Source organism: Nelumbo lutea, chromosome 1, assembly GCF_056320005.1.
Source record: "Nelumbo lutea isolate HS-2025 chromosome 1, American lotus-T2T, whole genome shotgun sequence".
Classification (NCBI taxonomy): Eukaryota; Viridiplantae; Streptophyta; class Magnoliopsida; order Proteales; family Nelumbonaceae; genus Nelumbo; species Nelumbo lutea.
Genome location: NC_142684.1, coordinates 179,633,930 through 179,647,838, shown reverse-complemented (window position 1 = coordinate 179,647,838; position 13,909 = coordinate 179,633,930). Strand labels below are relative to the sequence as shown.

At 37.0% G+C, this 13,909-nt stretch overlaps 1 protein-coding gene and 1 long non-coding RNA gene across 3 annotated transcripts; one reads left to right on the top strand and one right to left on the bottom strand.

Moving 5' to 3' along the window:
* The first annotated feature begins 1,751 nt into the window (after window positions 1-1,751).
* LOC148879536 (uncharacterized) lies at window positions 1,752-10,141 on the top strand. 2 transcript variants are annotated; one of them, XR_016104270.1, is made up of 4 exons: window positions 1,752-2,030; window positions 4,551-5,087; window positions 5,968-6,538; window positions 8,333-10,141. It is a non-coding gene; the product is annotated as an uncharacterized LOC148879536 (long non-coding RNA). The 2 variants fall into 2 exon arrangements; XR_016104269.1 differs by lacking the exon at window positions 8,333-10,141 and having other exon boundaries at window positions 5,968-6,563.
* LOC148879535 (multicopper oxidase LPR1 homolog 1-like) lies at window positions 8,325-13,448 on the bottom strand. The gene is made up of 3 exons (XM_088961091.1): window positions 13,294-13,448; window positions 11,761-11,997; window positions 8,325-9,776 (listed from the first exon to the last, which is right to left on the bottom strand). Exons 2-3 carry the CDS (start codon window positions 11,977-11,979, stop codon window positions 8,325-8,327), a joined length of 1,671 nt encoding a protein of 556 aa, XP_088817217.1. The 5' UTR covers window positions 11,980-11,997; window positions 13,294-13,448.
* Window positions 13,449-13,909: the final 461 nt, after the last annotated feature.

Below are 13,909 nucleotides of genomic sequence, written 5' to 3'. Positions count from 1 at the left end.
GTTCTTGGGGCTGTAGGTTGGGCCTGAGCCAACCATTTGGAAGGATTCAAGATTTGGTTGAGTTGCATGCATGCTTTGAAGAAGCCATTAGAAGAAGCTTCAAAAAAGTCATGGTGGTTGAAGATAGTCAGTTTGGACTGTTTGCATTTTTTCACCAAACATTGCTAATCGACACTCTGGATGAACCCCACTTTGCTAAGCTAAAAGCAGAAAACATGAAAGCCCTCTCAAATTGACATTTGAAGCTGGGGTTGTACTACTACTTAGGCTTTATGGATGGGCCATGATTTTGAAAACTGGATCAGGCCGGATGGCCGGACCGGTTGATTCAGGAATAGGTCAAGTAAATGGTTCTATTTTATCCTAAAACAGCCTTTTGGCAAAAAATTATTGATTTAGTTGACTTATCGATCCAAATAATGGTTTTGGCCATTTTTATTTTATTTATTTTTAAGTCAGAATGGATCATCCGTTCAACCTGAGACTGGTCCTTAGAATGGTTCTATGTCCAGTCCGATTTTTAAAAAATTGGGATGGGCAGCCCTTGGCCTTGTCTGTTTTACAACTAAGGCTTCTAAGCTCACTCTACACTACACGCCCAAGTTGCATACTCATCTGAGCCATGCCCATGCTTGATTTTAAGACAAAAAAAAAAAAAAGGAAACAAAAGTAGTCATTTGTGGTTGATCCAGCACATAATCAAATGGGAACTCTCTCTTTTTGTTACTCATGTTATCCAATCTACCATGATTGCTAGTAATAATGAAATTATATATATATATATATATATATATATTTATATAACTTTTTCAATTTTTTAGTCAATAAATGATTAGAAGGTAGGTTTAAAAGGGAGAGACGTAAAAAATGATATGAATTAAAGTAGTAAGAAATGGTTTAGGAGCTCGTGACTTAATAATAATGAATATGGCACGAATAGCAAAACATGATTCTATAGTGAAATCCATATAGTTGGAATAAGGGTTTAGATGAAGATGGTAGATTGATTACGATATTCTTAAGTTTATTATTTAAATAAATAATTTATCCACTAAAATGCAATGCAATGATTTATTAAGTTCAGCTGCTTCATCCATTACCACACAGTTCCTCAGGCTTTGTTTGAATTCAATATAAAATTTCATAAGTGTAAATCAATTAAATAATATAGTATTTAAATCGATAATCGATGATGTAAAACTTTATGCTTGATGAAGTTTTATATTGATTTACGATATAAAATTCTACTTCATTCAAGTGCCAATAAATCTAAAACGGATTGGAGTTTTACATCAATCTTCATTTAAGCTTCTTCCAAACACTAACAAAACCGAATTGATGTAAACTTTTAACTGATTCTTGATTTACATCAATTCCAAAAGCAGCCTCAATTTCATACGATCCCTTCACATAAATGCTAGTACATTACTAGCAGATAGATCGTAGCTCAAACCCTGCATTACATTACATTATTGCTCGGAATAAATTAAAAAAAAAGGAAATAGCGTGCCTAAATTACAACTAGTTAAACAAAAATCATGGAACGATGTGGGGTCTTTTTTAATACCAGCCAGGGAATCCATCTCAAATTTGAGATCGAGGTGCTCCTATCTCTCACAGTCTACGGTGGATGTGGATAGTACAATTTAAGCGGTAGCAGTTGTAGAAGATTGCACTCCCACAAACTCTCATCAGTACAATAGTACAAAGCTACCATTTACAACCAATCCGATAGTACAATAATACAACTTGAACGGTACTAATTAGTAACTACAAGTGTGCTCTCTCTCTCACACACACAAACAATATAAAGGGAGGAGAATCTGCCTTGCTTGTTGCACTTCTGATCTTCTATTCACCCATAAACCCTCGATTTACCTTGATTTAGAGCATCGTTTGAGCTATACATTCACCATTGTTGCTCGACTAATGCATTTCCCTAGGAGCATTGAACCTACTTGATAGTTAGAGGTTGAAGAAGAGCCCGTATCTTATCCATCTGAGCATTTTCTGCTTCAAATGAAGACTAGGTAAGCTTGGATTCATCTCCCCTTTTATGTTTAATGAGCTTCTGGGTTCCGTTATCACAGAATCCCATTTGATTTTTTACTTTCTGAGGGTAAGATCTATTATGGGGGAAAATAATCAAATGCTGTCTCTGTAAATAAGGAAGCCGTTTGATTTAGTTAATCGTTCAACTCGTAAGAATCCAGATCTGACGATATCATCACAAACTACAACCCACAGCTTAATTAGACTTTAGCCTGGAATGGGTTGAACTTGGGTTATGCACCTTGGTCCTTGGATCAAATGGTTGGCTCCAGCAATTAAACAGAACCAGATGTGATTTTCAAATGGGGGCTGTTCCTTAGTCACCTTTTAGACCAGACTGTACATTCATGCTGTTTCATTACATCATCAATGAATTTGCGTTTTATTTATTACTCAACCAAACAAAGCTTTTTCCCAAGTATATGGGCTCGGCTACATGAATCTTGTTCGATTATTAGGATCTGTTCAGTACTATATATATTTGTATATTCGTATACACATTATTATGTGCGAATATTCACAAGGCATATGGTACATTAACGCTACAAATTTTCAAAATTAAGAACAGAGTGTACGACAAATTTATCTTAACATTATATGAATAGGTTACTACAGAAAAACCCTATATTATTTTTTATGACATTTAGCCCCCTTTCTACCTAATTGACCTTACATCATTTTTATTTTTATGCTTTTAAAAAACACAAACATAGATTGAGTGATGTCTAATGTTGGTTATTGTTGGGGATAATATATTCTCAGGTGTTTCAGGTCCATTGATTTATCATGGATACCATTGAAAAACTACTAGATCTTTGGTTATAATAGTACATCGATTTCTATATGATAACATTTTGATGGTCTTGATTTTTGGATTGATTTGGTACATCAATTGAACAGCTTAGATTGATTGAAATCTTGGTGTCACTTGGACGGTTGAGATTGATTCATTTATCATATGAAGACTACTTTCATGCAATGTTTTAAAAATTGACATGGAGGTTAAACCGTTTTGCTTTTTGGTTATGAGTCATTGGTTCAATCATTTGGGTTGGAATGGGTCCGACCATACCACATCAGTATGTTTGCTTATAGGTGTGCATAAACATGTATTTTGTCAATAAATAATGTATAATTATATTTTAGATGAAATATATATTATTTTATATTTGTTAAATTTTATTTTATTTTTTATTTATAAAAATATTAAAAATTCCAATTAATGCCAAAAAAGTTTTTTTTTTCACAAAAATAGTGGGGCAAGGCACCTATTGCACCTTAAGACAAAGATCTTGAATAGTTACAAAAAAAAAAAAAAAACAAAGCTCACCTCAATCACACATCTGAGCACAAAGTTATGGTTTCTTGAAGTTTACATTCACATTTAAATGCAACGACCTAGTCATTGGATTGAATGGGTCAACAGCCCAACCAGTTAGGTGAAATGGTTTTTGACAATTTTCTGGAATTTACTAAAACTAGACCTAAAATCTTTGCCGGATGATGGTTTGAAATCATAAAATTCATATGGCTGAGATTTACTTATCGATCTTAAAAGGCTATTTTGATGATCCAAATCTTTGTTTTGTATATCTCTTTATCTAAATTTTGGTGCTTTACTTGAATGGCCAAGATAAGTTGAATGTTTCATATATTGCTTGAATGGTTAAGATTAATTCTCCAATTTGTAGAGATTGTATTTTGGGTTGATTTGGTACATTGTTTGGACAGGTCAAATTAGTTGAACTTTCGGTACATCACTTGGATGGCTAAGATTAATTCGTTGATCTTGGGTGATCACTTTGATGGCCTAGATTTTTTGTATTGATTTAGTACATTTTTTTTTGTGGTCTAGATTAGCTGAACCTCAATACATCAGTTGAATGGTTCAAGTTAATGCAGTCATCTTAAGAATAGACCATTTTGATAACTTTCTGGCACTTAAACAAATGCAAACTAAACCAGGAGGAATGTTGTTCAGACCAAAATCAACCCACCCATTAGCCATTGAGAGCTCATAGTTTACTAACCAATCTGCAGCTGATTAGCCTCCCTGTAGTGAATATTCTCATTTAATCACTTCTTTAGCTCTAAGCATTCCTGGATGATGTTCCTTAAGCGCCATGGAGGATTGGAGAGGCGTTTCGAACACGAGATAACTAGCTTAGAATCGCCCTCGATGATGACGGGGTTGTTGGAGAGGAGCTTCACTTTCATTCTTGAAACCCTTATAAATCACTTAGATTTTTAAGATTAATTTACTGATGTTGAGGTATGAATTCAGTGGTATAGATCTTTAATTAGAAATTCGTGAATGGAAATCTCTTTTGATAATGTCCAACAATGCATATGACGTGTACATGGGTATAATACTATCAATTTTATATCTTGCTGTACTGCTTAGTTTATGCTCAATTTATCTGCAGTTTATAGTTAGCTTTTTAATTAATTAAGCTCAAACCTTAGTTAATTAATGGTTATTGTTTTCTCTCATGCAGGTTATTCTGGACTCACAAACTCATGCACTGATTTGTCAGTTGAAGCCAAGATTAGGTGCAATGAGTAGGTATTGTTAGTCAAGTTGATCACCTTCCACACTTTGAGTGCTTTCCATATATTGTTGTCTCCATCATCAGAGTATTCGCTCTTTTCCCATTCATATAGAGAGATGTCAGATGTGTGGGCTAGCTGCACCTTTAGCAGTTGGCAAGGGAGAGTCTCAATCTGTCTGGTCAAGTAGAACTATTCCTGGTGCAACAATGGGGTTCATTATGATTCTTCAGTCGAGCTCCCTTCTCCTGGTTGCCATGTTGGGCACAAAAACTTAGCATCGTTGATCAATAGAGACTGTAGTGTTGCAATTTGCGAAGTCAATGATCACATCAGCAATCTCGGATGGTGATAGCAGTATTTTTGTTTCTGGGTTATATATCGATCTCAATAATGGAGATACATGGATGGTGGTAGTGTAGAGGACGGACGACTCAGACTCCACGAGTGAGAAGTGGCAAATCCGTGTTAATTTCAACGTGAAGGTATGTCTAGGTCTCACTGTTCATGGTAATGGCTTTCTTTTGCTCTGATATGTCGTCATCAAGTGGGTAGGAATATTAGTGGGTCCGGTTAAGTGGTAAGCCTGCATTGACCCGACCCGGCTTCAGAGCAGTCTTTAATAGGGTTTTGGATTTGGATTGAGCCTGCTCTACACCTAATCTGACCCACTGACATAATGTGAGAAATGTAAAAAAAAAATAAAATAAAATAAAAAACACTTGGGCCCTGTTTGGTTTTTAGAATCGGAATAATCTATTCCCATAATCTGTTTGGTTCAAGACAGGAATCGAAATTAAAATTGGAATAAATTGAAATGGAATTTTATTCCAAAGAGAGGGGGTGGGAATGACCATTCCCGGTGGTATAATGACATTCCATTTCAACAAGACTAAGAATAGAATTCTGATTCCATCTAACCAAATAATTGAAAATGAAATAATAATTGCAATTGAAATGACCGATTCCAGATCCCCCTATTCCCGTGAATCAAATGGGCACTTGGTAGTGATACTATTCATAGGTTGGGGTGGGTTGGATTTGGATTCCTATCCAATTAGTTGGATTGGGTTGAGTCGAATCCAGGGTGGACCAGACCATGCCAAAACAGACCCAATATCATCCCTCAAAATGGAGATGAAATGGGCATTTCAGTATAAATAAATAGGGCTTTACTGAAAAAAGAAAGAGAGTAATAACTATTAGAAAAGAAAGAGTAGACCCTACAAATTTCAATTCTCTTGCTTAAAAATGGTTCAAACGCATTTTCTATACATACGCATTATGAGATTATGAGATAAATTAATTGCTATTTGGCTTATCAAAAGAAAAAAAAATTATATATACTTGTTTCTCTTTGACCAGTGGTTTTGTGTACGTCAGTCTCCCAACCTATAATGAATGGTGACGGGCCAAGCTCCAAGGATTTCAGGAACCAACAGTGGAGAGTTTGTTTATGTGGCATCTGAGTCGTCCCATCTCGTTATGATCCATCCATTAGTCCTGTACTCCTATTACCATCCGAGATTGCTGATATGATCATTGCCTTTCAATTTGCAATACTACAGAATCCTTGTTGATCAACGATGCAAAGTAAGCCCCCAGAAGGAGGGAACTCGGCAGCAACATCCAAATGAATCCCATATACTGTTGCACTGGAAACAATAATAATAGATCCGACGGCATTGTACGAGTGCAAAAGCAAATGCAAAGAGAGACACGTCTATCTACAGTCTATATATGAATGAGAAGAGAGAGCAGTTGTGGTTGGAATATGGTTGTAATAAGCTGTGGGAGGCGATCAACATGAACAATAATACTCAACCATTGCACCTACTATTAGCTTCTTTCTATGATGCAGGATGGACTATGGCATTTGCCATTTAGGCTGCGTTTGGTTGCAATGCAAATTTATTTTCACTGATGCAAAAATATGGTAGCTTAAATGATTTGGGTTCAAATTTTGATTTTGTTTTGTTCCAAAATTTACTATATTTTGTTTAATTTCAGTAGAAATAAAGTAAAATAGGACTTAAAGTAAAATAAAGTAAAACCCAGAATAAAATAAAATCAGAATTTGCATTCTTTTCATTTGCACTCACATGCATTTGTATTAGTGCAAATAACATTGGCATTTGACATTCCTTATTTTAAGGACTTATCCCTTTTGGCAGTTAAAAGTTCATAGGGGTATTTTAAGTATAAAAAGAAGATAAATCCTTAAAATAAGGAATGCCAAGTGCAGCCTTAGCCTCTTACAATTACAGTGTGGGTGGGCAAAATTCTTACAATCCATTAAATTTCTATCTTGACTTTTGGATTAAAACCACTGAAAGGCGTAAAGAACAGTAGTAGGGGTGGAACTTCAGTGGGCCCAATTCGAACCCATAGCCAGCTCTAAATTTAAGATAGATTGGGCTTCGACTTTCAATCCTCAAGATGGTGTGGGCCTAAAGCCTTTTAATTTTTTTACTTTTTTGGCTGAGCCTAGGCATAGCCCTTAGTAGCTCAAAGCCTCCTCAAACCCAATCCAAACTCGACCAATGCATACAAAATAACATTATTCGTTTTTGATAGTTGAAATTACTTATGCTAAATAAATTAAGAACAGTGTTTTTAAGCATTGGACCTATTAGGCCTACTGAGCCCACCTAAATATGATTGATAAACCCAAAACCAATTCAGACTTGAGATCAAGCTAAATGTGTCCAGTTTGAGGGGCTGGATCTGAGCTATGCAGATCGGATTCAACCCAAAAATCTTCCAATTTTTTGTTTTTTAAAGCAGTAGGTCCGCCCAAGTCAACCCTTGAGATCAGCCACAAATATAGTACGCATGTCTTATTGTCTTGTATTGCAGCACATTAGTTGAGCCATTGTTTTCTCGTACTTTTGTGGTATACTTTATTTCATCCCTATCAAACCCACGTCACCTTGTCACTAATCCTTCTGTTTAATAAGGAATTGTCCCTAATCAATATCTAAGATGTAATTCGTCTTTCCTAGTTCCTACTCTCTTTCTTCTTTTCTCACACGGGATGTGAGGTCAGGTTAGATCAGTCAATTCTAACCCAATCCAATCACTTATTCACTTATTTTTAGTAAAATCTTCTTAATATTAAGGGGTTAAAGTTAACTCACCTTAACAATGTTACAGCAAAAGGGCATAGTTTGATGCTTTTTAGGAGTTTTATATTAGAAAATGTTTGCCTACAAAACTTAAATTTGTGTGAATCAGTAGATGCATACATTCACGGGTATATATATACATATTTATATGATATTTATACATACAAATAGAAAGATAGAAAAAGCTTAGGGCCTTTGGGTTGTTCAAATCTTCAACCATCAGGGGTGAAACCGGGAATTTTCTTTGGGGGGGCCAAAACCTAACATGGATCGAGGAGGGGAAAATATACATAAATGGGGGAATAATATAAGGCCCTGTTCGCTTTTGGGCAAGTTATTTATCTGAATAAACACAACTACTTGGGTAAGTTTTTCCTAGGAAACATTTAGCCGGGTAAGTGCATTGTTCTTTTATTTTCCAAGTAAATAAGGCAATGACCATTTTAACCATATAGTTCATTATTAAAAAGGGCGTTTTTGTCCCATTCAAGTATTGGCAACTTCTCCCAGGTGGGAAAGTTATTTACCCACCTAGAAGATGGGTATCACTTACCCAGATAAATGATATCCAAGAAAATAAACTTTTCCTGGTGGTTATCCAGGTTCAGCAGTAGCATCAAACGGATATGGGGCACCAGTCTCAACCAGATTGAATTTGGCGATCACATAAGTCACGTATCCAGGCTCCAGCTTCAGTGCGGATTTCCATGTCTGCTCTTCAGGGGGTGTGAAGATAACTGTATCTGTTAAATTGCCTTTCAAATCGCACTTGTTTGGATCACCCAAAGCCTTCATACACTCCGTGAACGCCGAGGAGTTCGCCAACGCCGTCGAATTGATCATCTGGATTGAAGCCAAGTGCAGATGCAGTGGGTGATTATCAGGAGTCAAGTTGATCACCTGCCACAGCTCGGTGCTACCCGTTTTGGGGGTCTCTGTTACCGGATCATCCGGGCTTAACCCGTTTATGTAGAGATGGGTGGGTTTCGTTGTATCACTATTGTTCTTGTAGTACTCGTACAGTGCGATTGTTCTTGTTGTTACAATCACAGGTAGTGTTGCCGGCACATAATTCACTAAGGTTGTGGGGATCGTCGATGTATCGGGTCGGACTGGACTTCCCGCTGAAACGTTGAACTTCATTACGAATCCAAGACCCCCGGATACGAGTGTACCGGTCGGGTACGGGTATGGTGCGTCGTTAGTCATAACCGATTCGGTGCCAATACAATGTGTGAAATCGATGATCACATCAGCAATCTCGGATACGGATAGAAATACGGTGCTGGTTTCAACGGGTGCGGAGAGGTAGGATGAATCGGATCCGACATGGACAAAGGTAAGATTGTTGGTCAATGAGAGCCTGAAATAACGTGCGTTTGCAGCGTTGACGATCCTGAAACGGTATTTCCGCCTCTGGACGTTGAGATAAGGCCAGGCCTTGCCGTTGACGATAATGGCGTCCCCGAAATATTCCGGGTTCCACTGTGGGTGAATATCCGGGTTATTACCAACCGGATCCATATAAATGGATCCGTTTGAATAGAAGCTCTTATCAAAGAGGAATAAGAGGCGGTCAAACTCCCGTCCAGATGGAAGGTTCAGAGTTGCTTCTAGCGTAGGGTTGCGGATGACGTAACCACCGATCAGGCCCGCTAGGAGGTTGAGACGTGTCAAACCGACGGCATGATCGTGGTACCAGAGGTTTCCTGCGTGCTGGACGTTGGGGTAGGTGTAGGTTGGTTTTGTCCAGGTCTTTCCGGTGAGGTTGAAATCGTTGGTGAACCAGGCAAAGGCATGGCCGTCGCTTAGTGGATCCTGGACCCCACCGTGTAGGTGGACCACAGCAGGAACCCCACTGGAGAAATTGGCTACAGGAATGGTTCGATCCCATGGGAGTATGTGGCTTTGAGGGAGGTGATTTGTCCACGTCACGTATGTTGGTATTCCTTGGAGTGCCTCAATTGTGGGACCCGGCACTGTTGCTGTCTCTCGGCATGTCCCGTACGCGAACACCGTCGATGCAAGTAAATCGCGGTGGAATTTCTGTGCGAGTAAGTATGGGAAAATGAAACGTGAGCTTGTACAAAAGGAATCAGCCGAACAGACCGGATATCTAAAAAACCAGATCACTTAAAAGGAACCGGACCATCTATATATTTAGCAGGTGTTTGGCATCCATGCTAGGAATACAACACTGTTTTCTCATAAAAACAGTGCTGGGTATGCCTGAGTTGTGTTTGTTTGGAAGCGGTGCTATCATATAGACTGTTTTCTGGGAAAACTGTATTGGTTTTGTTTTATATCAATGCTCTAGAACCATTTTCAGCTGTGGTCGTATTATCCAACATCCAAAATAATGCCACATTGATGTAACATTATTATACCGCTGGCAGTAATCGGCTATTTTCTGAGAAAACATCGAAATTAGTGTTTCTTCATACTATACTTTCCCGATTTTTAAAACGTGGTATGAAGTAAATATTTTTTTTGAAAAAATGATACCAAATAAAGGGAATTTTTCTGAAGCATCGCCTTTTCTAATGTGGCATTGTTTTTTAAGAAAACGACATCGAAGCCGAACACCACCTTAATTGTTGTTTTGATTAAAAAAGTGTTATTTTGTGTCAGGTAGACCACCTGTTCACGAGCTGGGTTCAGGATCGACTTTACCTCTATATTAATAGAACATGTTTCAGGCCTGACCCTAGCCCTCGTATAAAGCCTAAAGTCTAGTCTGGAAATTGGGCAAGAAGTTCTTTTTACTTAATAGCAAAACTGATTTATTTATATTAAACAATTTCAAAATTCTAAAATATTGAAATGGACTATGGAGTGAGAAAAGAGCAGAGGAACATGGGCCTAGAATGATTTCAAAACCACCATAGTATTTGATTTATAAAATATTATCAAGTCGGGATTTTTTTGAAAAGCCTAAGCTTGAGCCTATGGGCCTAAAACTATGTCCAAGCTTGACAAAGAATGGGCTGAGCTTGGCTAGCCTATCAGGCCACCAGGGCTATAAAATGAGTTGGTTCTACCCCAACCGAACCAGTATATTGGTTCTGGTTATGTGATTTTGTTCCAGTTAATAATTAGATCAGTTTTTTGTTCTTATTTGTTTTAAACCAATTATTGAGTTAATAATATATAAAGGTTTCCCATCTTTTTAGTAATTTTTGTTATATTCTATGTCCAAAGAGGTAAATTTGATAATCAATATATAATATAATTTTGATTGAAAACACTTGATTTATTAGCATATAGATAATTTCTTATTTTTTTGTCATTTTTATTAGGATTATATTATACAAATGAAGTTTTATGTTGTTATTAACATAGATAGATGCCAATATAATATAGCCTAATTGGGTTAGACTTGATTGTCCCGATGAATAATTGGGACTCCATTGGCAGCCCTATTTTTTGTGTTGGTTAGTGATACAAGTTTTCTTTACTAAATCAGCCATACTAACTGAATTACTAGGGTTGCAGATTTAAATCCAAATTCAATCTAGTAAGAACTAAACTTGGATCTCCCTTGATCCTAACAAATCAGATCGAGTTGGAAAAGTTAGTCCCTTTAGTTAACGGATTGAATTCAAATGTACCCAAATTCAATCCGCCATGACCCAATCTGATCTACCGATTTATTTGCAACCCTACAAATTACTGATATGGTTCAAATTAACATTACAAAGAGTGATTAGAAATCATTGTGATGAAGATAAAAAAAAAAAAAGTGATTAGAAAGAAATTTGATGCTGGAAAAGTAATAAATATTGAAAATAAAATAAGGTTGTATTTGGATAAAGTTCAAAGCTTAAAAACACAAAGCCAATTAGGTTTGGTGTTTTGAGGCTTAAAGATGCGCGAACTTCAAATTGTTAGGTTTTTAAAATAGATCCTGAAGATAATTTTTCGTTCAATTTTATTTTTCACAATCCAAAGCTCAAAAGTAACAAAAACTTATCCAAACAGAAACCTAAATTGGTTTAAAGAAAAATGTTTTAATTTGAAATTTTCATACCCATTGTTTGTCATACATTCCGATGGTGAGATGGCGGGGATTAAATTCGCCATATCCCATGGAATAACCGAGGAGCTTGGGCATTCGGGGGAGTTCATCGGCAAACAACTCTAGATCCGCAGCTACTCGGCTCGGAACCACTTGTGATATCTGTGCGTGAGCCTTGAAAGATATCACAAAAGTTAAGCATACAACAAAAAGCAACGTACTCTCCTTCATCCGTCTACCTTGATCTGTCTGGGTGAAATGGCACAAGATAAAATGGTTAGTCGTCTAGTATCAATTAATAAATACAGCTTAATTAATTTTAATTTCAAGTTAGGTTGCACGATTTGAATAACTTCAACCATACGAAGCTTGAATTAAGCTTTAGGCTCTGTTTGGTTTGAAGGAAAAAGTAGGAAAAGGTAGTGAAAGTGACTTGGCTATTGGGTTGGGTGGGTCGGGTCCCGGTTGGGTCAAAAGACTTCGGGTTGATTTTGGGTTGGATTAGGGTTGACCCATGGGTCGATTCGGGTCATCCCAAAAACCAACTGAAATTAAAAAAAATAAAAAAAAATTACATGAAAAATGCCAAAATTAAAGAATTTAACCTTAAAATTCCAAATATAAAATAAAAAAACATGAACGTTTAATAATTTAAAGAGTAAACAATAAAGAGTAAAAAGTAAACAGAAAATATTAAAGAGTGGAAACTTCTAACAATGCATAAAGAGTCCCAGCTAGACTTGACAATCGGGTCAGCAGGTTGACTCATGGCCCAACCCAACCCAACCCAATTTTTTCCTAGTTAGGTCGGGTCAGGTCATTCTCACATTTAGATAGCTAAATATGAGACCCTAACCTTATGTTTTCATGTTGGGTCGGGTCGAATTCATGGATTGGGTCAACTTTTTGTCAAGTCTACAAAACTTATATAGATTTCTCTACTTTTTCCCTCAAACCAAAGATAGCCTTAATCTACTGAAAATTTGACCCAAGATTGTAGAGAGTCCACAACTACTGTGACAAATTCCCAACCAGTCATTATGGTTGTACATAGGGATCGAAAATCTTCTTATGAATGACAAACTGCAATATCCTATTAGAGACAGTATTGGAAGCGTTTTATTGATAGCAGATCCCTATTAAATGGTGAGACCGAGACATCACATGCGGACAAAGATCATGGTGGAAGAATGTTTATTGGGAGGAGATCCCAATTCCCCCAACTCACTTTCACTACAAGAAACCGGCCGGCAGATGCTTAACTGCCAGCACAGAATGAAATTTGGTGGTTCAGGAGTCAGGACTGCCGGAAAAACCCTATTTGGCCGTACTAGCCGGACACAATGAAAGTTGGTTCTTCTAGTCCATGAGGAGGAGTCTCCTCGTCTCCACCCTAATTTTCATGGTTGAAACTCCTCGGAGGGAACTCACACAGCCTGGTTTCTTTCTTCTCAGTTGTCACAATTTTCTGTAACCAGAGTCTAGAAAATTAAGACAGTAAGTGAAAGACAATGAAAAGTGAAAGATTATGACTATCAAACATACCTCTGTAGTCAGTGGAAGGGGAAAGAAGATGAGGCGTGTGGTGAGCACAAGGCTAATTGCATCAAACCAGATATATTTATACTAGCTGTAAGCCTGTAAATATGCAATTGGCACCTGGTTTCTGAGTTCCCTTGGTTGAGAGTTGAGATCGAGACTTAAAGAGTTGAGGAATCTGACATAACATGATCCAGTGTTGATCCTGAGGCTACTTGATTTGATGATAATATAATCTAGTTGAAATTTAATAATGAGTAAACAGCTGCACCACCACATTGGATCCTCTGGGTTATCACTAGAACAAATGCTTGTTTTCCTTTGATTTTATTATAATAAATGATAATTAAGAGATATTAATTTGGTCAAGGCAAGGAATCAACATCAAGACAAGAAATTAAGGCATGAGAGTTTAAATTTGTTCACATGCCTAGAATTATTATTGTTTTATTTCTTGGGTTGAATTGGTTATTGATTATTGGATAGCAGCATTGATCATACATTTATTAGTTTTTTAATACAAAAGAAATTGAAAAATTAGGTTCAGTTTTCAAGATCTTTCCTCTGAAAAAATATCGATTCTCAATTAATGGAGTTGACAACCAAGGGAGCTCTAGTCAGT